The sequence below is a fragment of the Trachypithecus francoisi genome, unplaced genomic scaffold (genome assembly GCF_009764315.1).
Source record: "Trachypithecus francoisi isolate TF-2019V2 unplaced genomic scaffold, Tfra_2.0 Contig01440, whole genome shotgun sequence".
NCBI classification, from domain to species: Eukaryota; Metazoa; Chordata; class Mammalia; order Primates; family Cercopithecidae; genus Trachypithecus; species Trachypithecus francoisi.
The window spans coordinates 25743939-25771586 of record NW_022681431.1 but is presented as its reverse complement, the minus strand read 5'-3'; the positions used below and the strand labels follow the sequence as shown (position 1 = coordinate 25771586).

At 44.1% G+C, this 27648-nt stretch overlaps 1 protein-coding gene across 2 annotated transcripts; it reads right to left on the bottom strand.

Annotated features, from left to right (window-relative positions):
* Positions 1–3619: 3619 nt before the first annotated feature.
* PLPBP (pyridoxal phosphate binding protein) lies at positions 3620–24999 on the bottom strand. Of its 2 annotated transcripts, XM_033230868.1 has the most exons (8): positions 24787–24999; positions 22143–22250; positions 22030–22065; positions 21421–21496; positions 10978–11112; positions 8081–8223; positions 7193–7291; positions 3620–5402 (listed from the first exon to the last, which is right to left on the bottom strand). In XM_033230868.1, the coding sequence occupies exons 1-8, from the start codon at positions 24988–24990 to the stop codon at positions 5271–5273; spliced, it is 933 nt and encodes a 310-aa protein (XP_033086759.1). In that variant the 5' UTR covers positions 24991–24999; the 3' UTR covers positions 3620–5270. The 2 variants fall into 2 exon arrangements, with proteins under 2 accessions (XP_033086759.1, XP_033086768.1); XM_033230877.1 differs by lacking the exon at positions 7193–7291.
* Between the last annotated feature and the right edge of the window lie 2649 nt (positions 25000–27648).

Genomic DNA, 27648 nt, shown 5'->3' with positions numbered 1-27648 from the left:
CACAGCTGGTGTGATCACAGTCACTGCAGCCTCACTCTCCTGTGCTCAAGTGATCCTCCCGTCTCTGCCTCCTGAGTCACTGGGACTACAGGTGTGCACCACCATACCCAGCTAATTTTTAAATTGTTTTTAGAGACAGGGTCTTGCTACGTTTCCCAGGCTGGTCTTGAACTACTGACCTCAAGCAATCCTCCTGCCTCAACCTCCCAAAATGCTGGGATTATAGGCACGGGGCCGCCATGTCTGGCCAAGGAACTCCTTTTCTCTTTTTTTTTTTTTTTTTTTTTGAGACGGAGTCTTGCTCTGTTGCCCAGGCTGGAGTGCAATGGCCGGATCTCAGCTCACTGCAAGCTCCACCTCCCAGGTTCACGCCATTCTCCTGCCTCAGCCTCCCGAGCAGCTGGGACTACAGGCGCCCGCCACCATGCCCGGCTAATTTTTTTGCATTTTTTAGTAGAGACGGGGTTTCACCGTGTTAGCCAGGATGGTCTCGATCTCCTGACCTCGTGATCCACCCGTCTCGGCCTCCCAAAGTGCTGGGATTACAGGCTTGAGCCACCGCGCCCGGCCGCGGAACCCCTTTTCTCTAAGGCAGTTCTTCTGAATTCCTCTGAGTGTGCCATGGGGCTGTAGGAAGCCCCATGCTGTGGGATTTAGTGTGCTGTCCACAGAGAGGTAGATCTTGGGCATCAGAGGCGCTGGGAGGGTAGAGGCCTTGGGCTTTTGCTTCCTAGGACTGCCTTGCCCTCGCACATCAACCCTCTCCTGGGCCCCTGCCTGTCCTTGTCCAATCCCAGGGCAAATGTAACTCCACATGTGGCCTGCTGCGAAGGAGTACCCTCCCCTGAGGTGCTGACATCTCTCTTCTTCCCTCCCAAATAGGTTTTTAAGTGACTTTGCTGTCAGAAGATGCTATTCTGTTTGTTTTCCTCTGACACTATCTCTCCAGAGAGTTTCTGGTCAAGAGAATTATGTGGAGGCTGCAGATTGCAAGAGAATTGCGCCTAATAGGGAACAGACAGACAAGACAGCTTTCATGTCTAGCCAAGTTTCTTTCCCCTCCTCTTTCTCTCTCTCTCCCACTTCTCATCTTCCCTTTTTGGCTTCAAAGTTGGCCTTCATTTGGGCTTGTTTCTTAGGTACATCTGGTGAATAAGGTCACACATTGATTTTATTTTCGAGATTGGCAGCCGGGTCAGGCTTAGCTCTGAGGCTGGAGAGCCACACAGCTGCTGGAGGGCGGGTGCTGGAGATGCTAGCCTGGGATAGCACAGAGCTAGCAGGCGGTGTCTCCAGGCAGCTGGTGCTGATGGGACCATTCCAGAAGGCACTCCGGCACTCAGAGTGGCCTCTGCTCCCTGTGATCTCAAGGCTCAGGAGTGTGGGCTTGTAAAATTTATTTTAAATACAAGAAAAGTGTCAAAAGCCCCTCCTGCTGTCCCCACCGTGTGCCGTTTCAGCTGATCTGTGCCGGACTTTAGAGGAAAAAAAAAAGTGCTAGCTCTGCGGTCCCTTGAGGCTTCAATGTGATTATAGAAGAGGAACTTAAGTTTAAGGACCCTTACCTTGTAAGTAGCTGCTCAACCACACAGAACCATAGTTTACACATGTTGGTGCAAACTGGGTGGAAAAGGAAGCTCTTTACTTTACCTATGTGTTCCGTAAGGGGAGGGAGGACAGATTAGTAAAACATTTTGGTAGACGGTCTGGATTCTTTTGTCCTTAGTCATGAGGCTGATGTAATAGCATCCAACTGATTTCATGGTAAAGACAGTCACAGTTCCCAGAAAAATCGTTTCCCCTTGCACCACTGAAGACATTCCACTCCTACTGCAGCCCTTCAGGAATTGGTAAGCGAGTCCTTCCTCCTTCAAAGCTTTGGTGGAATGCACAGGGCCACCTGTTTTCTGAAGGATGAAGATGTCCTGGATTTTAAGAATGTCCTGTCTGACCTCATTCCTGTGTGTTTAGCCTTAAGGAACAGAATTCACTGCTGGTCCAGCTTCAGGGGGAAGGCACAGGGTTGCACACTCTGAGCCCTGCAGCCTGTGAGATTAGCTTGAATCATGAGGAATGAGCTTGGGAGGGAGATGGGATGATGAGAGGGGAGGCCAATCCCACTCATGGCTGGGTTTAATGCTCTCCTTCCTTCTCACCCCCACTGGCTGTGGTTTCAAAGTTTGTTCTGCATTAAGATGCATCAATTCTCAACTGTTCCACTGGAATAGAAACACACACTTATTTTATAGTAATAAGGCTCATTTAAATGAAAGCTGCACATCTAAGAATATGCCACTTATCAATTATTAAAGGTAAAGATAGAAGATACCAGTGTGGAGTAGTGACCATGTTCTGGGCCAGAAAGTCAAGTCCTGAGTTTATTTCTTGTCTGGCCACCAACTCACTCTGACCTCAGACAAGGAGAACATGGAACCTTCTCTGGGCCCCAGTTCCCCGTCCACAAAGGGACATTGCCTATCAGCCTATACAAGTCTACCAGCTGTTGTGATGGTGAAATGAGAGAATATAGAGAATAGTGCTGCATATGCCATCAATGTTAAACAAGAGGGAGGGGGGTACCGTTTGAGTATTAAGAGGTTGCTTTGAGAACTGTGATAGATTCTGTGAGGAGCTCCCCAAGAGATCAAAGCCTTGATGGACTGTTGGGAGGTTTTGTGGCATCTCAAGCCTTCTGAGGCTGGCTTCAGGGCAGACAAGGGCCCGGCGTCCTCAGAGACTGCAAGGCTGCACAGGTGGGTCCAATCCAGGAGAGCAAGCCGTCCAAACTCCAGGAACTGGCTTTCATGAAAATCTGGAAGAAACCCAACCTGCCACCTATCATGTGTTAACGAAAGACAAACTCACAACCTGGCTCAATTTTCTCTCTGCAAAAGATCCCATCTTGCTGGGGACACTCTGGACACACTTTGGTGTCTTTCCCTTATCTAGATCTGATTGAGCCTTCCCTGGCTTTCCTCCTTATTCGCTGTTTTTGTTTTTTGTTTTTTTTTTTGAGATGGGGTCTCACCTTGTCGCCCAGGCTGGAGTGCAGTGGTGCGATCTCAGCTTACTGTGACTTCTGCCTCCCAGGCTCAACTGATCCTCCCACCTTAGCCCCCGGAGTAGCTGGGACCACAGGCATGCGCCACCATGCCCAGCTAATTTTGGGGGAGGGTATTTTTGGTATAGACAGGATTTCACCATGTTGCCCAGGCTGGCTGGTATTGAATCCCTGAGGCTCTGCAAGTCACCCTATCACTTGAGTCATGTCCTCTCTGGCCTCCACGAGACTGAGTAAACCAGGAGTCCCTCTCAGGGTAAATTGCTGACAGTGGAGAGCCAGTGCTTGTCCCTCCCGTTAGCCAATGTCGCCATCTAGAGGCAATTCAAAAGTCTCTTGCAGCAAGGGGTAATGTCTATTTCTGTAATTCCTGAAATGTCTTTTTTCCTGCCCTTAGAAGTTTAGAATCCCTCTCACCCACGGTGTAGCATTGGCTGCATCTGTGACTGTGGGGAAGCCCTCCTCCAAAGCCCAGCTGGCACGATGCCAAGGCACCAGCACAGCTGCTTCCTGTGGGTTCCAATGCCCCCTCCTGTTACATTCACTCACTACACCAGATCATAAAAAATAAATCTTTTAATTGCTTTGTAATTGGCACAGATGGTATAATTCAAACTCACATTTTTATTTAATAGACTCTGAAATATCACACTGTAGCTCTCACTGAAATAATACAGGAATCATAATTTTTAGGTTTACGAAAGTACATTCGGCAGCAGCATCATGTTTGAAAGTTACTTGTAACATCAGACTGGGGCTTGAAAAAATAAGAGAAAAAGCCATCTGGAAAATAAAAAACAAGCCATACTGAAGCCATCTGTCATGACTATTGGAGAATGGTGTTTTTGGGTTTTTTTAAGATCTTGTTATTTTATTAAATGATCCAGAAGAGTTGCACAATTCTGGCTTGTAAATACAGCGGGGAAGCTGTAACTGTGCCTGGAAAGTGCTCCTCAGGACAAGGAACGTCAAAGTCAGGCTTTGTTGAAACCATGTGCCTGAACGGGCTTTGAAGGAATCTTTCGTTTCTTAGCAGTAATGAGATTCACCGGTTTTTGATTTAAAAAATCATCCTAAAGAGATTATAGTGGAGGAGATAATCATTAAACTCCCATTACTGTAGGTCCCAGAGGAAAAAATCAAAAAGTCCTGTCTCTTCAGGATGATGTCAGAAAGGCCCAAGTGCTGCTTATGTTATCCCTTGATTTCAGGGATACCACAGACTGGCAGTGACACAAGCTCTCACTACCAAATTAATTTTTTTTTTTAAGAGACAGGCTGTCTCTAAAAAAGGTGGTGGGGGGGTATTATCTGCCTATTAAAAGGTTGCTTTAAGAAATGTGACAGCATCTATGAAGAACTCCCCAAGTGATCAAAGCCTTGATGGACTATTGGGAGATTTAATTTTTTTAGGCAGGAGTACAGTGGTGCAATCATACCTCACTGCAGCCTCAAACTTCTGGGCTCAAGTGATTCTTCCACCTCAGCCACCATGCCCAGTTAATTTTTAAATTTTTTTGTAGAGATGGGGTCTCCTGATGTTGCTGAGGCTGGTCTTGAACTCCTAGGCTCCGGTGATCCTTCCGCCTCTGCCTCCCAAATTGCTGGGATTTACAGGCATGAGTCACCGTGCCTGGCCAGCAACAATTTGTGTTTTGAGAATTAACCCGAGCCATTTCCTGAAGTTACCTGTACTGCCATTCCACAGTTGGGAATATCTTCACATATCTATCGGCTAGGGAAGAATCTGGGGGCAGAAATCACCTTATTCCAGAGCAGCAATCTAGACAATGTAGTAGGAGTTTGTAGGGAGTAGTTAACCATAAGGAATTTCCTATTAAAATGAGATGAAAAAGGGGAATCCCTCTGAATTCCACGATTAGAGGCATCAGTGACCAAATTTTAACCCGGAAAAGGCATTCATGCATCAGTTCATGCTCCTGGGCAGAATTCAATATTGAACACGATTCCTAGCTATTGATTTGGTATCTGTTCTGCAGAAATGTTTGAATTTCTCAAACTCAATCCAAAGTCACTGCTTGAGGCAAGCTTCCTATGTCAGAGACTAAGCACAGATGGTTTCCATCAACACACGTGATCATTAGTGCTCTCCACAGGTCATAGGAGAGCAGGACTGTGCTGGGACACAGGGAATATCGAAATGAAAATCTAGGTTAGTGCATAGTTAGTGCTCTCAGTATTCCCTGGCTCAGTGCTCCTGTGCCACCTCCAGCGCGGCCTTCACGTCTGCTGCGCACTTGTCCGGGGCGGGTTTCTTTGAGTAATCCCGCTCTCCAAAAATGGTGCTTCCTATTCGGACATTTGTAGATCCTACTTCAATCTGTAGGAAAGAAGAGAAGGTATCGAGGATCAGGTTTAAAATAATAAAATGGAGCCAGTGCTGAAGCTGTGCTCCCATTCTGGCTCTCAAGAGCCATCTGTGAAGAATAATAACACAGCCGAAGATGGCTTCGGGGGTGATGGTTCTCCCCAGAGATTTGACCTCTGAGGGCGTATACAGGAAACAAGTTGGGTTTCTCTAGATTTCCAGTGGTTGGGGAGTGTGGCTGGCACTCAGCTAGGTGCAGGTCAAGGACATTAGACGTCTAGTGTGGGATGCAGCCGCATAGCACAGCACACCCACCTTTCCAATGTGCCATGGTCAGTAGATGAAAAAAAATCCTTATAATTATCTGATCAAATTCCATGTTACTTACCAATGCAATGTATTTTTGCACTGTTTTAAGAAATACAATTTTCCAGGAATGCAAGTTTATATTTTGATTTTTGAAACTTTATCAAGTTATTTGCTATTTCAGAAAATCATGTATTTGCATTGCCAATCTAGCGCACTTGTATCAGTTGATATTTACAGCTGTTGATGTACACATAAGATTGTTGGTGAATCTACACTTAAGAGTAAGCCTCGGATGGGTGCAGTGGTTCATGCCTGTAATCCCATCACTTTGGGAGCCCGAGGTGGGTGGGTTACCTGAGGTCAGGAGTTCGAGACCAGCCTGGCCAACATGGTGAAACCCCGTCTCAACTAAAAATACAAAAATTAGCCGGGCATGATAGCAGGCACCTGCAATCCCAGCTACTTCAGAGGCTGAGGCAGGAGAATCGCTTGAACCCGGGAGGTGGAAGTTGCAGTGAGCTGAGATCGTGCCACTGCACTCTAGCCTGGACAACAGAGCAAGACTCAGTTTCCAAAAAAAAAAAAAAAGATGAAGGCTTAGGCTGCTTCACTGTGATTTGCTGTGATACAGCCAGGCCCACGCACTTATGTAATGATATGTCTTTCCAAAAATTATAGCTTAATTTCTTATTTTCCTTTAGACTACACTTATGGAATTATGTTTATAATTAATATGTAATGATATGTCTTTCCAAAAATTATAGCTTAATTTCTTATTTTCCTTTAGACTACACTTATGGAATTATGTTTATAATTAATATGTAATGATATGTCTTTCCAAAAATTATAGCTTAATTTCTTATTTTCCTTTAGACTACACTTATGGAATTATGTTTATAATTTATGGAATTATATGTAATTTTTTATTTCCTTTAGATTACACTTATGGAATTATATGTTGTTTTAAAAGTTCAGATGTCAGGCTATAATTTCTATACATTTCTTTTACTTTTATTTTATTTTTTATTTTTTTTGAGATGGAGTCTCGCTCTGTCAGCCAGCCTGGAGTGCAGTGGTGTTACCTTGGCTCACTGCAATCTCTGCCTCCTGGGTTCAAGCAATTCTCCTGCCTCAGTCTCCTGAGTAGCTTGGATTACAGGTGTGCGTCACCATGTCCAGCTAATTTTTGTAGTTTTAGTAGAGAGGGGGTTTCACCATGTTGGTCAGGCTTGTCTCGAACTCCTGACCTTGTGATCCACCCGGCTCCACCTCCCACAGTGCAGGGATTACAGGTGTGCGCCTAGCTCTTTTCAAAAAAGAAAGGGCATGGGGAATGGGAGATGCTGGAATAGCTGAGACCCTGAGACTGGGTGCCCTATTGCCATCCCAAGGCATTTCCAAGGCTTCTACAGCAAAGATCTGCTCTTGTGTCAGCCTCTCAGACACCCTACTCCCACCCCTCGAGGCAGACAGGGCACTGGCTGGACACTTACCGCGTGCTGGAAATCCACGGACATACCCATGCTCAGCTCAACCTGGTCAGCAGGGATGTTCAGCTTTTTACACAGCTCCTCCCGGAGGGCCAGTAACAGCTGACAGAAAGAGACGACATGTATTTTACTCCTGCCTTCTCTAATGATGCCCAAAAGTGGCTGAATCTGGACTTCTCTGACAACGGTTATGTATTCCTTTTTTATTTTTAATTTTTTTTATTTTTTGAGACAGAGTCTTGCTCTATCTCCCAGGCTAGAGTACAGTGGCGTGATCTTGGCTTACTGCAAGCTCTGCATTCCGGGTTCATGCCATTCTGCCATTCTCCTGCCTCAGCCTCCCGAGTAGCTGGGACTACAGGCGCCTGCCAACATGCCTGGCTAATTTTTTGTATTTTTTTTTTTTTTTTTTTTTTTTTCAGTAGAGATGGGGTTTCACCATGTTGGCCAGGATGACCTCAATCTCCTGACCTCGTGATCCGCCCGCCTCGGCCTCCCAAAGTGCTGGGATTACAGGTGTGAGCCACCGCGCCCGGCCGGTTATGTATTCCTTATGATTTCAAGGCCTGTCAAAATTGCCAGAAGTTACTGAAAGGGATTTTTGCAAACTATCCCACTTTTGAGAAAACTATTAGTCACTGGAGAGGAAGAAAGCTTATATTCTCTAAAGACTATGTTTTAGCCAAATTCAAGTTGAGTTGAGAAAGGTTTGCAGGGCTTTGGGAACCTGTTCTTCCCTTTTCCTTCTGAGAAGAGTTCAGAAGGGGGCTAGAACACTCGGACAGGCAGTGTCTGGGATGTCTCTGCAGTCCCCACTGCAGCCAGCCCTGCAACAGCACTCCAGCCCCCTGCTTCTTCAGCACATGAGCAATCTCCCCCACCCACCAGTACCTGGAAGTCTGGATTTGGTCCTTGACTAAGATCATGCCCAAAGCTTCCTATGGTCATCAGCCCCACAAACTCCAGGCTAGGACACTTGGCATTTATGTGCTCCACGACGGCTATGGTCTCTGAAGGTGGGAGGCCATGTTTACCTTCACGAAAAGAGACGGAAAACAGGTATACTGCAAGGGTAAATGGCCAGAGGAAGGCTCCATTTTCCTCCCTTCCTTATGACAGAAGAGGTGACCCCCAACAAGAGAACCTCTTGGAAGAGCCTCAAGTCCCAAAGAGTAACTTTATACTTGGGGTTTTCTATGTTGCTCTGCTTCTGGTCAGGTTCTAAATTTCTCAAGAAGAGCTATCAGTTGGATTCTCTTTCCTCCATCTCAAGATTTCAGCTGATAACAGCTAGGAGACATGGAAAAGAAAAAACCTTGCTTTTTTGGGATACCAGGAAGATTTGCATTGCCAAAATGCCAGATGAACCTGAGAATTACTTTTCTAAATCAAGAATTCTTATAGTTTTAGTAATTTAATGGAGTTGCAAAAAATTTAAAATAAAGTACATGTTAAACATTTTTGGCTATATATTTGCAAAGTTTAACTGAACTTTCTAATTAACAACTGGAGGAGAAATCTGCGGCAAGCAATGATTTGTTACACAGTTATAAGAGCTATTGAGGCTGGGTGCGGTGGCTCACGCCTGTAATCCCAGCACTTTGGGAGGCCGAGGTGGGCGGATCACGACGTCAGGAGATCAAGACCATTCTGGCTAATGTGGTGAAACCCCGTTTCTACTAAAAAAAAAAAAAAAAATTAGCCAGGTGTGGTGGCGGGTGCCTGTAGTCCCAGCTACTCAGGAGGCTGAGGCAGGAGAATGGTGTAAACCCGGGAGGCCGAGCTTGCAGTGAGCTGAGATTGTGCCACCGTACTCCAGCTTGGCTGACAGAGCAAGACTCCGTCTCAAAAAAAAAAAAGAGCTATTGATATTGTCTTCCTCCCATTTATTAGGTGGAGATGTCAGTAACATTTACTTCAGTCTTTAGGGCATATTATAGCTAATTATCAAGAAATGATACAATAAATATCTGATCTATAGTTGATTTTGGATTTCTATTGATAATTGGGATTTAAACCCAGGCAGTCTGACTCTAGGACATTATCTAGAAAACAGATGCCTCTACTGTGTTCCTGCATACTAGGATTTGGTGAATACTGGTGCTTTGGCGGTTGCAATCGAACGCCTGATCTGTAAACATTTATTCTTAACGAACAGCTGACAACATGTGTAGGGCTCTGTGCTAACAGCGTTGCCTGGACTATCATATTCAATCCTAACCACACGCTCTGAAGTAAGCATTATCATGATATCACTGCCACAAAAGGAAACTGAGGTACAGAGAAATTGGGTAACTTATCCAAGGTTACAATACTGGAAAGTAGTGTAGCTCAAACCCAAGGTCTGTCTGATTTCAAAGTCCATGCTTCTATTCACACTATGTTACACTGTTAATCCAAGCCCCATAAAGATATTCATTGACTGGTGCTCACAATAATTTTTTTTTTTGAGATGGAGTCTCATTCTGTCACCCAGGCTGGAGTGCAGTGGTGTGATCTCAGATCACTGCAATCTTCACCTCCTGGGTTCAAGGGATCCTCTTGCCTCAGCATCCCAAGCAGCTGGGACTATGGGTGCACGCCACCATGCCTGGCTAATTTTTGTATGTATAGTAGAGATGAAGTTTCACCACGTTGGCTAGGCTGGTCTCGAATTTCTGACCTCAGGTGATCCACCTGCTTCAGCCTTCCCAAGTGCTGGGATTACAGGTGTTAGCCACCGCACCCAGCCCACTCACAGTAATTATCTTCCATTCTTTCCCAATGCAACATTAAGTAATTTTTTTAAGACCTAAGAGTATTTATATACTCTTAGGTCTTAAAAATTTAAAATACTCCTTGCAGGAGTGATGGTGACCTTTGGGGATTTTCAGATGAAAGTCACAATTCCAGGCTGGGTGCAGTGGCTGATGTCTTTAACCTCAGCACTTTGGGAGGCTGAGGTGGGTGGATCACCTGAGGTCAGGAGTTCAAGACCAGCCTGGCCAATATGGTGAAACTCCATCTCTACTAAAAATACAAATATTAGCTGGGTGTGGTAGCGTCTGCCTGTAATCCCAGCTACTCGGGAGGCTGAGGCAGGGGAACTGCTTGAACCCAGGAGGTGGAGGTTGCAGTGAGCTGAGATTGCGCCACTGCACTCCAGTCTGAGCAACAGAGTGAGGTTCCATCTCAAAAAAAAAAAAAAAAAAAAAAAAAGGCCTAGTACAGTGGCTCATGCCTGTAATCCCAGCACTTTGGGAGGCCAAGACAGGTGGATCACTTGAGAGGTCATGAGTTCGAGAGCAGTCTGGCCAATGTGGTGAAACCCCGTCTCTACTACAAATACAAAAATTAGCCAGGTGTGGTGGCGTATGCCTGTAGTCCCAGCTACTTGGGAGGCTGAGGTGGGAGAATTGCTTCAACCTGGGAGGCAGAGGTTGCAGTAAGCCGAGATCACACCATTGCACTCCAGCCTGGGCAACAGAGTGAGAACCCATCTCAAAAAAAAAAATCAGAAAAAAACAAAATACAAAACAAAGTCACAATCCCCTTCTTGATTCCCCATCCATTCTTCTTCCCCTAAAATTAAGATATAATGAACCATGATGTAGTAAAGAATGATATACAGACTGGTTTGCATGTCATTATGCCACCTAGATCACACATAAAACAGTCTACTTAGAGGCCTGTGATCCTGTGATTTGTTTCCATAACCTTATCCATCGGACACTTGGGGTCACCCATTCTCCCTGAGCTTCACCCATCCTAAGGGAAGAAAAATCTACAATTCAGGTCTGGTCACTTACTCTCTTCTCCGCTGGTGTTAATCTGGACCATAACCTTTAACCTTTCAGGAGAACCTTTTTTCTGCCAGGAACTGTTCACTTTGTCTGCCAACTTCACAGAATCCACTGTTTCCAGCATGAAGAGATTGGGGACAGCTGTAATGAGACAGAGGCAAGGTAGTATTCCTTATTTGCTCTATTGCAGCAAGTAACATGCAACAAATCTCTGACTTGTTAGAGGAAAAAATATGCCAGGAAAAGAAAAACACAGTTAAATCTCAGTTCCTCTAAGAAGACAAATGTGACAGTTTTACTAGATACAAATTGAAATGTCAGACCATCCCTGGCTAATCAGCAAAGGTAAATAAGGGAAACACTGACGTACATGATCGGGCAGCATATATATCCGTATGCTTCAAGAAGCTGGTAACGGACAGATTCCTAGTAAAAGGCTTGATCTATGTCTTAGTTCAAACAGAGAGAAACAGGTCAGGATGACAGCGAAGAAAGGATAACCAGTGGAAGCCAAGATGCTTCCCCAGCATATCACCACATTCTTCAACTTTCTGGGATGAGGGTATTCTTATCCAACAAAGACATCACAATGACCCCAACACTGGCCGGGTACAGTGGCTCACACTTGTAATCCCAGGCGGGTGGATCACCTGAGGTCAGGAGTTTGAGACCAGTCTGGCCAACATGGTGAAACCCCATCTCTACTAAAAAACTGCAGCAATCCACAGGACAGATTACCACAGTTTACATAACTATTCCTCTTGTTAATGGACATTAGATTGTTTCTTATTTTTTATTACAAAAACAAAGCTTGGATATAGAAGTTGGTGCTATGTACAAATATTTCAGATGGGTAGTTGGCAAATATTTCCTCCCATTCTGAGTTGTCTCTTCACTTTGTTGTTTCCTTTGCTCTGCAAGAGCTTTTTTTTTTTCTTTCTTTTTTTTTTTTGAGACAGTCTTGCTGTGTTGCCCAGGCTAGAGTGCAGTAGCACAATCTTGGCTCACTGCAACCTCTGCCTCCCGGGTTCAAGTGATTCTTCTGCCTCAGCCTCCCAAGTAGCTGAGATTACAGGTGCCCACCACACCTGGCTAATTTTTGTATTTTTAGTAGAGATGGGGTTTTGCCATGTTGGCCAGGCTGTTCTTGAACTCTTGACCTCATGATCTGCTGGCCTTGGCCTCCCAAAGTGCTGGGATTACAGGCGTGAGTCACTGTACCCAGCCTGCAAGAGCTTTTTAATGTGATGTGATCCCATTTGTCCATTTTTGTGCTGGTTGCCTGTGCTTTTGGAGTATTTACTCAATAAATCTTTGTCAAGGTCGGGTGTGATGGCTCATACCTGTAATCCCCACACTTTGGGAGACTGAGGAGGGCAAATCACTTAAGGCCAGGAGTTCGGGACCAGCCTGACACAGTGAAGCCCTGTCTCTACCAAAAAATACAAAAATTAGCCAATGTGGCTGGGCATTATGGCTCACGCCTGTAATCCCAGCACTTAGGGAGGCCGAGGTGGTCGAATCACTTGAGGCCAGGAGTTTGAGATCTGTTTGGCCAACATGGTGAAACCCTGTCTTTATTAAAAATACAAAAAAAATTAGCCAGGCATGGTGGCACATGCCTGTAATCCCAGCTACTTGAGGCTGAGGCAGAATTCCTTGAACCTGGGAGGCAGAGGTTGCAGTAAGCCGGGATCATGCCACTGCGCTCCAGCCTGGGTGACAGAGCAAGACTAGAAAGACTAAAAAAGAAAGAAAGAAAATATACATATATATTTGGCTTCAAGTGATCCTCCCACCTTGGCCTCCTAAAGTGTTGGGATTACTGGTGTGAGTCATTGCATCTGGCCTCAAGAAGCCTTTATGGAAATGAATTGAGCTGTGAGGTTGAATGAGTATAATGGATCATCCAGAAAGGAAAATAGCACTAAAACAACAGTTCTGTTAGGCTTTCCTGCCCCTTCTACGCCTGCTGGCTCCTTCCTCCCTCCCTCCTCCCATCACCTTTACATATTTCCAACATGTTCGGGTGCAGTGGCTCACACCTGTGATCTCAGCACCTTGGGAGGCTTAGGCGGGCGGATCACCTGACGTCAGGAGTTCAAGACCAGCCTGGCCAACATGGTGAAACCCCGTCTCTACTAAAAACACAAAAATTAGTCAGCATGGTGGGGCACACCTGTAATCCTAGCTACTTGGGAAGCTGAGGCAGGAGAATTGCTTGAACCCATGAGGCAGAGGTTGCAGAGAGCCGAGATCATGCCACTGCATTCCAGCCTGGGTGCAGAGTGAGAGCCTGTCTCAAAAAACAAAACAAAACAAAACAAATTTGTCCAGACTAATGTCTTGGAGAGTTTCCCCAATGTTTTCTTTTAGTAGTTTCAGGTCTTAGATTTAGATTTAAGTCTTTAATCCATTTTGATTTGATTTTTGTACATGGTGAAAGACAGGAGTCTAGTTTTATTCTTCTTAATATGGCTATCCAGTTTCCCCAGCAGCATTTATTGAAGAGATTGTCCTTTCCCCAGTGTATGTTCTTGGCACCTGTGTTAAAAATAAGTTCTCTGTAGATGTACAAATTTATTTTTGAGTTCTCTATTCTGTTTCACTGGTCTATGTGTCTGTTTTTATGCCAGTATCATACTGTTTTGGTTACTATAGCTCTGCAGTATAATCTGAAGTCAGGTAATGTGATTCCTCCAGTTCTGTTCTTTCTGCTCAGGATGGCTTTGGCTATTATGGGTCTTTTGTGGTTCCATATAAATTTCAGGATTATGTTTTTCTATTTCTGTGAAGAATATCACTGGTATTCTGATAGGGACTGCACTGAATCTGCAGACTGCTTTGGGTAATAAGGTCATTTTGAGAATAGTGATTTTTCCAATTCATAAACATGGAATATCTTTCAATTTTTTCATGTCCTCTTCAAATTCTTGCATCAATGTTTTATAGTTTTCATTGTAGAAATCTTTCACTTCTTTGGTTAAGTTTATTCTTAGGTATTTCATTTGTAGCCACTGTAAATGGGATTACTTTCTTTTTTTCTTTTTCTTTTTTTTTTTTTTGAGACGGAGTCTGGCTCTGTGGCCCAGGCTGGAGTGCAGTGGCCGGATCTCAGCTCACTGCAAGCTCCGCCTCCCGGGTTTACACCATTCTCCTGCCTCAGCCTCCGGAGTAGCTGGGACTACAGGCGCCCGCCACCTCGCCCGGCTAGTTTTTTTTTGTATTTTTTAGTAGAGACGGGGTTTCACCGTGTTAGCCAGGATAGTCTCGATCTCCTGACCTCGTGATCCGCCCGTCTCGGCCTCCCAAAGTGCTGGGATTACAGGCTTGAGCCACCGCGCCCGGCCGATTTCTTTTTTCTTGTTAATTTTTTTTTTTTTTTGAGACGGAGTCTCGCTCTGTCGCCCAGGCTGGAGTGCAGTGGCGCGATCTTGGCTCACTGCAAGCTCCGCCTCCCAGGTTCACGCCATTCTCCTGCCTCAGTCTCTCGAGTAGCTGGGATTACAGGCGCCCGCCACCCCGCCTGGCTAATTTTTTGTATTTTTAGTAGAGACGGGGTTTCACAGTGTTAGCCAGGATGGTCTCAATCTCCTGACCTCCTGATCCACCCGCCTCGGCCTCCCAAAGTGCTGGGATTACAGGCGTGAGCCACCGCACCCGGCTACTTTTTTGATTTCTTTTCCAGATCATTCACTGTTGGCATACAGAAATGCTACTGATTTTTGTATATTTATTTTGTATCCTGCAATGTTACTGAATTTGTTTTTCAGTTATAATGGTTTTTTGGTGGAATCTTTAGGTTTTTCCAAGACTCTACAGTTTTAGAATCTCCCGGTAAGATGAAGAAGTACTCATTTACTTACTCCCTCAAATCACTGGATCTTAGCAGTCTTTAGTGATTTTGTATTTCTCTGTTTGAGGATGAATATTTTTCATTTGATTACTGGCCTTTTGTATTTTTACCACTTGTAAACGGCCTCAGTTTTTGCCTATTTTTTTTTTCCTATAGATTAAACAAAAAGATTTCTAGCTCTTTACGTATTCTGGATATTAACCTCTTCCCACTTCAAAAATATTATTTTTCTCCCACTCTGTGCCTCCCTTTTGCTTTGACATGCAGAAAGCTTTACTTTTTGTGTGATCAAATCTGCTAGTTCTTCCTTTTGAATTTATTATTATTATTATTATTAGATAGGGTCTCCTCTGTCACCCAGGCTGGAGTGCAGTGGCACAATCACAGCTCACTGCAGGCTTAACCTCTTGGCTCAGGTGATCCTCCTACCTCAGCCTCCCAGGTAGCTGGGACTACAGTCACACACCACCATGCCCAGCTAATTTTTTGTATTTTTAGTAGAGACAGGGTTTTGCCACGTTGCCCAGGCTGGTCTTAAACTCTTGGGCTAAAGTGATCTGCCTGCCTTGGCCTCTCGAAGTGCCAGATTTACAGGCATGAGCCACTGCACCTGGCCTAGTTGTTTTTTTATGGTTTCCAGATTTTATGTCTTGCTTAGAAAAGCCCAAGAAAATAAAAGTATTTTCCTGTATTTTATCCTAATACTTTTATAGCTTTATTTTCAAGTTAGATTATTTAATCTAGGTGGAATTTACAACTCAATAATGAAAAGACAACTCAATTTAAAAAACATGCAGAGGACTGACTAGACATTTTTCCAAAGAAGACATAAAAATGGCCAATAAGCCTATGAAGAGATGCTCAACATCATTTGTTATTAATGAAAATCAAAACCGCCAGGCGCAGTGGCTCACGCCTGTAATCCCAGCACTTCGGAAGGCCAAGGCTGGTGGATCATGAGGTCAGGAGTTTGAGACCAGCCTAGCCAAGATGGTGAAACCCCGTCTCTACTAAAAATACAAAAACATTAGCTGCGCGTGGTGGTACGTGCCTGTAGTTCCAGCTACTTGGGAGGCTGAGGCAGAAGACTCGCATGAACCTGGGAAGCGGAGGTTGCAGAGAGCCAAGATCGCATCACTGCCCTGCAGCCTGGGCAACAGAGTGAGACTCCGTCTCAAAAAAAGAAAAAAAAAACAGAAAATCAAGGCGATACCATTTCACATATTTTTTGAGTCCAATATATCTCCTTTGTTGACTTATTAGCTATAACTCCTTATTGTGTTATTTTATTGGTTGCTTTGGGGTTTAACTTACAACAGTCCACCTTCAAGGTGTTACACTACTTTACACAGTTTAAGAACTTTACACTAGTGTGCTTCTGTTTATCCGCTCCTTTCTGTTATCAGTGTCATGCATTTTGCTTTTACATAGTTATAAATCCCATAACACAGTTATTTTGTTTATATAACATGTAATAAGATAATAGAGACCCAGCCTTCAGGTAGGATTTATCCTAGGAATGTAGGGTTGGTTTAACATTTGAAAATCAATAGGCTGGAGCACGGTGGCTTACGCCTGTAATCCTAGCACTTTGGGAGGCTGAGGCTGGCAGATCACAAGGTCAGGAGTTCGCGACCAGCCTGGCCAATATGGTGAAACCCTGTCTCTACTAAAAACGTAAAAAATTAGCCAGGTGTGATGGCACGTGCCTGTAATCCTAGTTACTTGGGAGGCTGAGGCAGGAGAATCGCTTGAACTCGGGAGGTGAAGTTTGCAGTGAGCCGAGATCACGCCACTGCACTCCAGCCTGAGTGACAGAGTGAGACTCCATTTCAAAAAAAAAAGAATATCAATACATGTGATTCAACATGTTAACAAACTAAAAAACCGTACGATCACTTTGATACATTAAATGCAACTGACAAAATTCAACATCTATTCTTGACAAAATCTCTCAGCAAACTAAAATTAGAAGGGAAATTCCTCCTTATGTGCCCACTCTCAGCACTTCTATTCATAAAGAAGTAAATAGGGAAATATACAAAGAAGTAAACTGTCTTTACTCATAGATGACATGATTATTTATGTGGAAAATTCAATGGAATCTACAGAAAAGCAACTGGAACACAAGTAATTTTAGCAAGGTTGCAGGATACAAGATCAACATACAAAAATCAAGTATATTTCTATATACAGGTAGAGTATCCCTTATCTGAAATGCTTGGGACCAGAAATGTTTCGGTTTCAGATTTAGGATTTTTTCAGATTTTGAAATATTTGCATATACTTAACAAGTTTAGCATCTCTAATCTGAAAAATCTGAAATCCAAAATCTTTTTTTTTTTTTTGAGACAGGGTCTCACTCCAGGTTAGTGTGCAGTGGTATGGCTCACTGCAGCCTCGACCTTCCAGGCTCAAACAATCCTTCCACCTCAGCCTCCTGAGTAGTTGGGACTACAGGTTCGAGCCATCATATCTGACTAATTTTATTATTTTTTGTAGAGATGGGGTTTTGACATGTTGCTCAGGCTGGTCTTGAACTCCTGGGCTCCAATGATCCTCCTGCCTTGGTCTTCCAAAGTGCTGGGCCTACAGGCATGAGGAACTGCATCTGGCCCAATGAACATTTCTTTTCTTTTCTTTTTTTTTGTTTATTTTGAGGCAAGGTATCATTCTGTTGCCCAGGCTGGAGTGCAGTGGTGAGATCTTGGCTCACTGCAGCCTCAACCTCCTGGGCTCAAGTGATCCTGCCACCTTGGCCTTCCAAGTAGCTGGGACCACAGGTGCGTGCCAGCACACCCAGCTAATTTTTTGGTATTATTTGTAGAGACAGGGTCTCGCCATGTTACCCAGGCTGGTCTCTAACTCTTGGGCTCAAAAGATCTGCTTGCCTCAGCCTCCCAAAGTGCTGGGATTACAAGCATGAACCGTCATGCTTGGCTCCAATGAGCATTTCTTTTAAGTGTCATGTCAGTGCTTAAAAGTTTCAGACTTTGGAGCATTTTGATTTTCAGAAATTTGAAATTAGGATGCTTATAACCTGTACTAGCAACAATCAGAAGTTGAAATAGAAAAATACATTTACAATAGCATAAAAAATATAAACACTTTGGAATAAATCTGAGAAAAGATGTGGAAAATCTATACAATGAAAACTATAAAATATTACTGAGAGAAATTAAAGATATAACTAAGTACTAAGGTATTTGTATACCTTGTTAATGTGTTAAGAGAGTCAATTTTTTTAGTATGTCAAAATGTTCCCCAGTTGATCTAAGATCCAATACAATCGAGCAGGCTTTTCTTTTTTTCTTGTAGAAATTGAAAAGCTGGTTTATATGGAAAGGTAGAAGACCCACAATAGCTAACATCACTTTGAAAAAGAACAAAGTTGGAGGTTAACAGTACCTGATTTCAATAATAATTTTAAAGCTCCAGTAAATCAAAGTAGTAAGCTACTGGTATAAAGGTAGACAAATAGATCACTCATTAACAGAGGAGATCAATATCAACAGACAGTCCAGAAATACATCAAAGGATATCTGATTTTTGACAAAAATGCAAAGGCAATGCTATGGAAAAAGGATAGTCTTTCTAACAAACAGTTCTGGAACAACTGGATATTCATGTGCAAAAAAATGAACCTGGATCCATATGTTGTACCATATACAAAAATTAACTCAAAATGGATCATGAACCCTAATAAGACCTAAGACTATAAAGCTGCCAGGAGAAAACATAGGAGAAAATCTTTGTGACTTTAAGATAGGCAAAGATTTCTTAGACACGATGGCAAAAGCACATTCTTTAAAAAAAAACAAAAACAAAAACAACTGATAAATTGGGCTATTCCAATTAAAAACTTTCGCTTTTCAAAAGACAAGCCATAGACTGAGGAAAAATATGTGCAAAGCACCTATCTGATAAAGAACTCATATCATATCTGATAAAGACAGGCCTGGTGCAGTGGCTCACGCCTGTAATCCCAGCACCTTGGGAGGCCGAGGTGGGTGGATCACGAGGTCAGGGGACTGAGACCACCCTGGCTAACATGGTAAAACCCCATCTGTACTAAAAATACAAAAAATTCGTTGGGTGTGAATTGTAAATTGAATATGTAACGAACTCCCTTGTCTCAACAGTAAGAAAATAATCCAATTAGAAAATAGGCAAAATACTTTTAATAGATACTTCACCAAAGAAGATATACAGATGGCAAACACGAAAAGTTCAACATTACTAGGCATTAGGGAAATGCAAGGACACTACCATATATCCATTAGAATGGCTAAAATTGGGCCGGATGCAGTGGCTCACACCTGTAATCCCAGCACTTTGGGAGGCTGAGGCAGGCAGATTATCTGAGCTCAGGAGTTCAACATCAGCCTGGGCAACAGGGTGAAACCCCATCTCTACTAAAATAAAAAAAAAAATTAGGCAGGCGTGGTGATGTGTGCCTGTAATTCCAGCTACTTGGGAGGCTGAGGCAGGAGAATCACTTGAACCTGGGAGGCAGAGGTTGCAGTGAACTGAGATTGCACCATTCCACTATAGCTTGGGCGACAGAGTGAGACTCCATCTCAAAAAAAAAAAAAAAAAAAAAAGACTGGCTACAATTTTAAAAGACTGACCATACTAAGTGTTGACAAGGATGTGGAGGAACTTGAACACTACGGGTAGAAATGTAAAATGGTACAATAACTTTGGAAAAGTTTGGTAGTTTCTTAAAAAATTAAGCATACATAATGGGTACACAGTTTCAGTTTTGCAAGATGAAAAGAATTCTGTGGATAGATGATGGTGATGGTCACACAACAACGTGACTACAAAATGCCACTGAACTGTATGCTTAAAATCATCAAGATGGGCCGGGCACGGTGGCTCACGCCTGTAATCCCAGCACTTTGGGAGGCCGAGGCAGGTGGATCACAAGGTCAGGAGATTGAGACCACCCCGGCTAACATGGTGAAACCTCGTCTCTACTAAAAATGCAAAAAATTAGCTGGGCGTGGTGGTGGGCACCTGTAGTCCCAGCTACTCGGGAGGCTGAGGGAGAAGAAAGGCGTGAAACCGGGAGGTGGAGCTTGCAGTGAGCCGAGATCACGCTGCTGCACTCCAGCCTGGGTGACATAGTGAGACTCTGTCTTAATAAATAAATAAATAAATAAATAAATAAATAAAAATAAAAAAAACCTCAAGACAGTAAATTTTATGTTTTGTTTTATTGGAGTTATAAAAAGTTAAACACTTAACTTGTGACTCAGCCATTCTATTCCTATGTATTTATTCCAAGAAAAAGGGAAATATGTCCATACAAAGACCTGTACACAAATATTCATGGCAACTTATTTGCAACAGTCAAAAATGAGAAGCAATCCAAACGTTCATCAACAGGTGAATGGATAAACAAATTGTGATATATTTATACAATGGACTACTACTGAATGATAAAAAGAAATGAACCTTTGATACAGGTATGAACATGATGAATCTCTACACTGAATGAAAGAAGTCAGACAAAAAGAGTTATATACTTCAAGATTCCCTTTGGATAAAACTCTAAAAAATGTAAACTAATACACCTTAACAGTGACAGAACGCAGGTAAGTGGTTCTTGAGGAAGAGAAGTGGGACGGGTAAGAGGGATTACCAAGGGACAGGAGGAAACTTTTGGGGGTGATAGATACACTCACTGTTTGTCGTGATGGTTTCACAGGTGCAAACATACATCACAACTTGTTGAATTCTTTACTTTAAATATGTGCAATTTACTGTAAGTCAATTACCCCCAATAAAACTGTTACAAAATAAATACAGGTTATTTAAATTTTGATACCTTCAGGGAAATAAGTTCAGTTACTAAAGATCTCCATGTCTTTCTTAATTTTATTTTACTATGATTCTTGTTTTATTTTTTCTGAGATGGAGTCTTGCTCTGTCAGCTAGTCTGGAGCGCAGTGGCGTGATCTCAGATCACTGCAACCTCTGCTTCCTGGGTTCATGCAATTCTCCTGCCTCGGCCTCCTGAGTAGCTGGGACTACAGGCATGCGCCACCACGCCCTGCTATTTTTTGCATTTTCAATAGAGTTGGTGTTTCACTATGTTGGCCAGACTGGTCTTGAACTCCTGACCTCAGGTGATCCGCCCACCTCGGCCTCCCAAGGTGCTGGGATTATAGGCGTGAGCCACTGTGCCTGGCCTACTTTACTATAATTCTTAATTTTACTTTACTGTATTGTATTTTATTTGCTGTAGCCTTTTATTTAAAGGAAAAAGAACAGAAACGTCTCTTTTGCTAGTTAAAAAAATTTATGGGCTATGATTCTTTGTAATTTTTCGGAAAGACCACCAAATAATAATAAACATGAGGTTGGGTAGGTTTCCAAGTATATATAACCCAGACAATTGTGAATTTATTCTGTTCTTGGCATGATGTTTTCTCTTTTTATTAAGAACTCAGATTTTCCTAAAGAAATTCCAAAAACAAATGGTGAATTGGGGCTATTCTAAAAGTTGCTCTCTCTTCCACAAAGGGTAGTATAAGCAATACAATGACAGAGCAATTTTGTCTTCATATTTCGTTTTATCTTACCCATCAGTTTGTTGACATTTTGTTTCTGTAGGTGGCCAATGAAGTGCCATTTGATCTCAGGACACAAAGACAGAATCTGAGGAGAAAAAGGTAACCATGTGTAACTCAGATTTTACAGAGGCCTTGCTGGCTCAAATGCCTCGTGCACTCCCTGTCACCTTTCACATTCACTCTCTGTTCCTTAAATGTAATAAACTATCACAATCTTCACCTGGCCTCCTAATGAGGTAAAAGGATAGAGAAAAATCTAAGGCTTCTGTTTTGTCTTCCTTCCTTGTTCCCATCAATTCCCACCATCTTTCAGATATCGCCCATCAGGGATGAACTGATTTAAGCTTTCAAATCTTGAAAAGATCCAGGATTACAGCAAGCTCCTGAAACCACCATTTCCAAACAGCCACCAAGGAGAAAACGATAGTCTGAACAAAGAGAAAAATCTAGCTGAGAATTACTTGGGGCTCAAGGTGAAAGTTGACATTTCTATCCCTGGCCCAATCTAAAGTCAGCCATCCTAAAATTGCCATACAACTCAAACACCAAGATGGGTCTAATTTTCAACTAAAGAACCAAGATTCAGATATAAATTAAAGAATTCAGCTATCTACTTACTTTAGGATTTGATGCTTTTTCTAGCAGTTCCTGAACCTAAAAGGTCAAAACAGAACAAGTCAGAAGCCTGGCAATCATGATGCTTCCAAAGGGCTTCAGGAAAGGGCTCTTACGTAGTTCTCGCCAAAAGTGCGCTGCCCGTGTCCATAGGCCTCGATCACCATGTCTGCAGGTTTGGTTTTGCTGACTGCCACTAGCCGGGGCTGGATGGCTGGAAGATCCTGCCAAGAGGGAAAGAGCCATATGAGTGAATGTTTGGGAACAGTATCCCAATGAATCCCATAGGACAGATCCTGTGGATAGACAGGCATTGATCTCAACTTGGCATTAGGTAAGATCTATTTTTGCAACACTGTAGGCAGATCAATATCAAATAGTGGTGATCAAATGTTTTTTAGGGGCATGGCATTTCAATCTAATATGTTAGCGATGTCAATATATACCAGAAGAAATTTATCTCTCAGGAGAGCTGGGCAAGTTAAAGCAGTATTTCCTATAAGCATGGTCTTTGTTAAACTGCATCGGCATCACCTGGGTGAGAATTTTCTTTTTTTTTTTTTCTTTATTTTGAGACAGAGTTTCGCTGTTGCTGCCCAGGCTGGAGGAAAATGGTGCCATCTCAGCTCACCGCAACCTCTGCCTCCAGGGTTCAAGCGATTATCCTGCCTCAGCGTCCTGAGTAGCTGGGATTTCAGGCATGCAACACCACGCCTAATTTTGTATTTTTAGTAAAGACAGGGTTGCTCCATGTTGGTCAGGCTGGTCTGGAACTCCCAACCTCAGGTGATCTGCCCGCCTCAGCCTCCTGAAGTGCTGGGATTACAGGGATGAGCCACTGCGCCCAGCGGAGAATTTCCTTTTTAACAATCTCTCCAGATGACTCTAAGACATGCTAATGTTGGAGGCTTAAGAATCACTTCATTAATAGAAGGCTGCACTCTGAGTAAAAGAGAGGTCACTTCTCGCTTCTGAAACCCAAACATTAGCAGTTCTGGCGACTCATTCTGGTCCTGGTGTATCATTACACAATAATAACACTGCCCCATTTACTCTAAAAGTGGCCCACTTAGGTAACTAAGTAATTGATTGTTCAATCTGTGAATTAAGAACCAGTGGCACAGCCAGGTGAGCCACACACCTGTAATCCCTGTACTTTGGGAGGCTGAGGTGGGTGGATCACCTGAAGTTAGGAGTTCAAGACCAGTCTGGCCAAAATGGTGAAACCCCATCTCTATTAAAATACAAAAACTTAGCTAGGTGTGGTTGCAGGCATCTATAATCCGAGCTATCTGGGAAGCTGAGGCAGGAGAATCCCTTGAACCCGGGAGGCGGAGGTTGCAGTGAGCTGAGGTTGCACCACTGCACTCCAGCCTGGGTGACAGTGAGACTCCGTCTCAAAATAAAACAAAAAACAAAACAACAACAACAACAACAAAAAAAAAAAAAAAAGAAAAGAACTAGTGGCAGAACTAACACTGTGACATAAAAAATTCTGGATTCAGGATTAGATCTATGTGACATCCTCTCACTACCACTACACAAAGAGTAGGGGTTCTATGCATTCTGCTGCCACCCAATCCACATAGAAACATTAAGAGAAGAGATTCATTTATCCTTGCATGATTCAGTCTTCTTGTATCCATCACCCCCTGAAGTTTTCACAGAATCACAGTGTTCTCAAGGACGTGAAGGAGTCAGATCAATTAGAAAAATGTCTCCTTTTTCTTCCTTCCACAGGGATGCGTAATCAGCCTCTTCTGAGTCCAAGTCGTGACTATTGGGATTATGCTGATGATTGACGTTTTCCAGAGAGTTACCCGAACAGGCAGCCCATCTGCCTGAGAGTTCCCCTGAGAGAACCTCCAGGGTGATGTTTATTAGGGGAAGCCCTAGATTTTTCTTGGAGAATCACCGAGAATCACAGAATATTAACATCTGAAGAGAGCTCAGAGCTTTCAGAGCTGAGGGCCGGAGTAGTTACCTGTCTTGTTCAAGGTAACGTCTAAGGAACAGTGAAGGAAAGACTATAATACAGGTCTTGTCTTCAGCCAGCGTAAATGCTCGATTAGAGAAACCCGTGAACTGTCTGTTAAAGGTCAGTCTCATTCCACCACCGTTCAGCTTAAACTTGCACTGAGGTGGGCAGATTTTGATTCTTGGTCTAATCAAAGTCCAAGAGGAGGTAAAATATATACATACAAAAGACGAAATCTCCCCTTAACCAGCTTGGGATTGGACTGCTCCCTCCTGCCCCCAACACAAGTGCCGCTGTGGTGCCAGCGAAGTCCGGCCAGTCCACTCTCACCTCGGCCTCCGGGCGGCACTGGCATTTCTTGGGCACTTAGGTGAGATGCTGCCACACACGCGATCTCGGGCGTGTCTGGCCTCCGCGGGGTGGTCTTGTACCCCCGTCTCCCCTAACCGTCCGTGGGCACAAGCCTGGCCCCCCTCGCATCCGCCAAGGCTGTCGACCCCGAAACGACGCGGTGCCCAAGTGGCCACGATACCTGGACACTAAGTCATTTTCCCGAGGTAGCGGTACCCCCTGCTCCAACGAAGCCAATCTCCAGAAAACCTAAGAGACTCTGGGTAAGGAGGCTGGGGAAAACGTTCGCTAGCCTTTCCCTGGCCCTAGGCGGCCGACCGGACCCGCCTCTCCGGGAGACCCCTCTGCGTCACCGTGACGACCCATTCCCACGCAGGTGTCCCTCTTCTCAAGGCGGCCGCCCACCGTCCCCACGCAGCCTCCTTCCTCACCCGCGGCCGCCGCGCCACCGCCTGCTGCACGCGCTCGTTCACCGCCCGCAATGCGCATCCGACTCCCAGTTCAGCCGACATGCTGCCAGCTCTCCACATCCCCCGGGAACCGACGCCGAGCCCCAGGCCCCCGGCAGCCCTTGGCACACACCATCTTCCGGTTCCGCCCAGCTCGCGCCGTGTAAACCAATCATTGCTCACCATCTAGTCGTCTCACCCAATCAACACCCATGCAGCGTGGCGGCCCGCCCCCAGGCGGCGGCCATCTTGAGGAGGTCACCCGCGAATCTGGAAATGGGAGCCTGGGGGCCGAGGTTTTGCGTTCCTGGTTCCAAGGGCCGCTCGCCGTGTGCTTTCCTTTTCCTGCGCCTCAGTCGCTGCCGTCCCCCCACCTCCAAGGGACTTTTGTGAGGCAAAAACGCATCCTGTACTCGGGGGGTCCTGTTCCCTTTCAAAACGCCTTGCCAGGCTTGCCCGTTCCGGGCTTTCTGGGCGCGGGGACCAGGATTAGAAGCTACTGGGGCGGGAGCCAGGGCTTTTCTCTGTCAGATGGTGCTTGCGAGGAACCCCTAAGCGACACGAAAGGAAACTCTTCTTTCTTATTTTCCCTAAAGACACGGCGTGATTCAAACGTATCGTTATTTTTGTCATCCTTCAGACCAGTGCTGTCCAAGAGAAATATAACGCGATCCACCTGTGTAATTTGGAGGTTTCTCATAGACACATAAGTTTAGAAATTTTAATGATATACTTTATTTAACCCAATATATCCAAAGTAAGATTTCAACATGCAATCAATAGATAAACTAAATGCAATATTTTGATTCTTTTGAAAATCGTACGTGTTTCTGAAACCCGGTGTAGTGTTGACTTGCATGTGCTTTAATTCGGACCATCCCTATTTCAAGAGGTTAGCGGCCACCTGCGGCCAGTGCTGCCTCATCAGGGGACACAGGCAGCATGATTATTACTATTATTATTATTATTATTATTATTGTTATTGAGACAGTCTCGCTCTGTCACCTAGGCTAGAGTGCAGTGGCCCGATCTGGGCTTACTGCAACCTCCACCTCCTGGGTTCAAACGATTCTCCTGCTTCAGCCTCCCGAGTAGCTGGGACTAAAGGTGGGAGCCACCGCGCCCAGCCCACCGGCAGCTTTAGATGCTCTAGCAGGAGCTCAGCACATTCAGTTGGATTCTTTTTTTGAGATGAAGTCTCACTATGTTACCCAGACTAGTCTGGGACTCCTGGGCCCAAGCAATCCTCCCACCTCTGCCTCCAGAGTATCTGGGACTACGGACGCGGGCCACAACGCCCTGAGTTTCATTCTTGAGTCCCCTTCTGTGGACAATATGGTTATAAACTTGATGAGGAGTCAGACCATAAAAAGATTAACACAGAATGCTACATAGTCAGGTGGTAAAATAGTAGGTGCTATGGGCAAGGAGAAGGAGATCAATTTGGTTAAGGAAAGCACTCTTACCTGCAATTTCTGTTGAAAGATTCTCAAACATTAATTCAACTTAATGAAGTGGGATGCTGTTGTATTAGAGAAATGGCTAATGTTTTTTCTTCAGGTGGTCTTGTCTTGAGGTGATGGGGTTTATTAGAGCTTTCCGGAAAGAAGGGGCAATATTCTTACTCTCTCCTCTCACATGTTTTCACCAGACTCCCAGGAACAGAGATAGAATTTCATATCTGCTCTGGGAAAATCACAATAGGCAGAATCTCAGGTCCTTAAAATAAGGGACTTCTTTTTGGGAAGTCTCTGGTCATTTACCCTGGTAGACATTAACTGGGTTATCTTCAAACTAGGACTGCCGACATTAGGAGTAGTTGTGTTCAAATAAAATGTCTCTGGACTTGATACATTTGCACTCCAACCAAAATGATAAAAAATTTAAAATGACCAGAATGGCCCTTTGTGGTGTGAGCATAATAGATGCTTGCTGTAGAGACACAGGTGGGAAGGAGCGAGTCAGCAGTGAGTGATGGGGAGGACAGGGGATCACAGTGACGGGATGTGTAGAGGAAGGAGTGGGTGAGATGAAACACTTCAAATGATGCGCTATTTGGAAAACATTTTAAAACCATAAATACCTCACAGATTAGGGAATGTATAATCCAGGTATTAGGTCACTATGACAAGTAGTTGTAGCTTCATTTACTAGATTGGGCCTCTATTCTTTTTATTTATTTATTTATTTATTTATTTTTTGAGATGAAGTCTTGCTGTGTTGCTCAAGCTGGAGTGCAGTGGCGTGATCTCGGCTCACTGCAACCTCTGCCTCCTGGTTTCACGCCTTTCTTCTGCCTCAGCCTCCCAAGTAGCTGGGACTACAGGTGCCCACCACCACATCCGGCTAATTTTTGTATTTTTAGTAGAGATGGGGTTTCACTATGTTGGGCAGGCTGGTCTTGAACTCCTGACCTCATGATCCACCCGCCTCAGCCTCCCAAAGTGCTGGGATTACAGTCGTGGGCCACCGTGCCCTGCCAAAGGGCCTCTGTTCTTTGAATTACAAGGCAAGGTCATCCTCCCACCCCTTATCCATTCAGTGAACATTTATTGAGGCATTACTCTGTAAAGGAACCCTAAGAGAGACCAGGCTGAGTAAGATAGGCTTTATTGCCGATTTACTTCCAATATGCTTTTCATCTCTGACATTCTGTGATCTTATGAAAATAGAAATGGAGACAAAAAGATCATGGTGCCCCCAGTCCCATGGTCGTTTCACATTCCAATTTCTTTTTAGTTGTACTTTTGAATTAATTTCATTTCACTTTTTCCCGTTTTTTCCTTATTTTCTTTTTTAGTTTCTTCTCTTCCTCCTCCTGGGACATCAACCATCCAAGTTAAC

Bases quoted from the DNA above. Each gene is read 5' to 3' on its own strand.
- PLPBP (XM_033230868.1), bottom strand. From the start codon at position 24,990: ATGGTGAGCAATGATTGGTTTACACGGCGCGAGCTGGGCGGAACCGGA. The intron at 21,497-22,029 runs GTAAGTAGATAG...TTTTCTCCTCAG, and splicing joins AAAAAGCATCAAATCCTAAA to ATTCTGTCTTTGTGTCCTGA. The intron at 11,113-21,420 runs GTAAGATAAAAC...GTCTCATTACAG, and splicing joins AAATGTCAACAAACTGATGG to CTGTCCCCAATCTCTTCATG.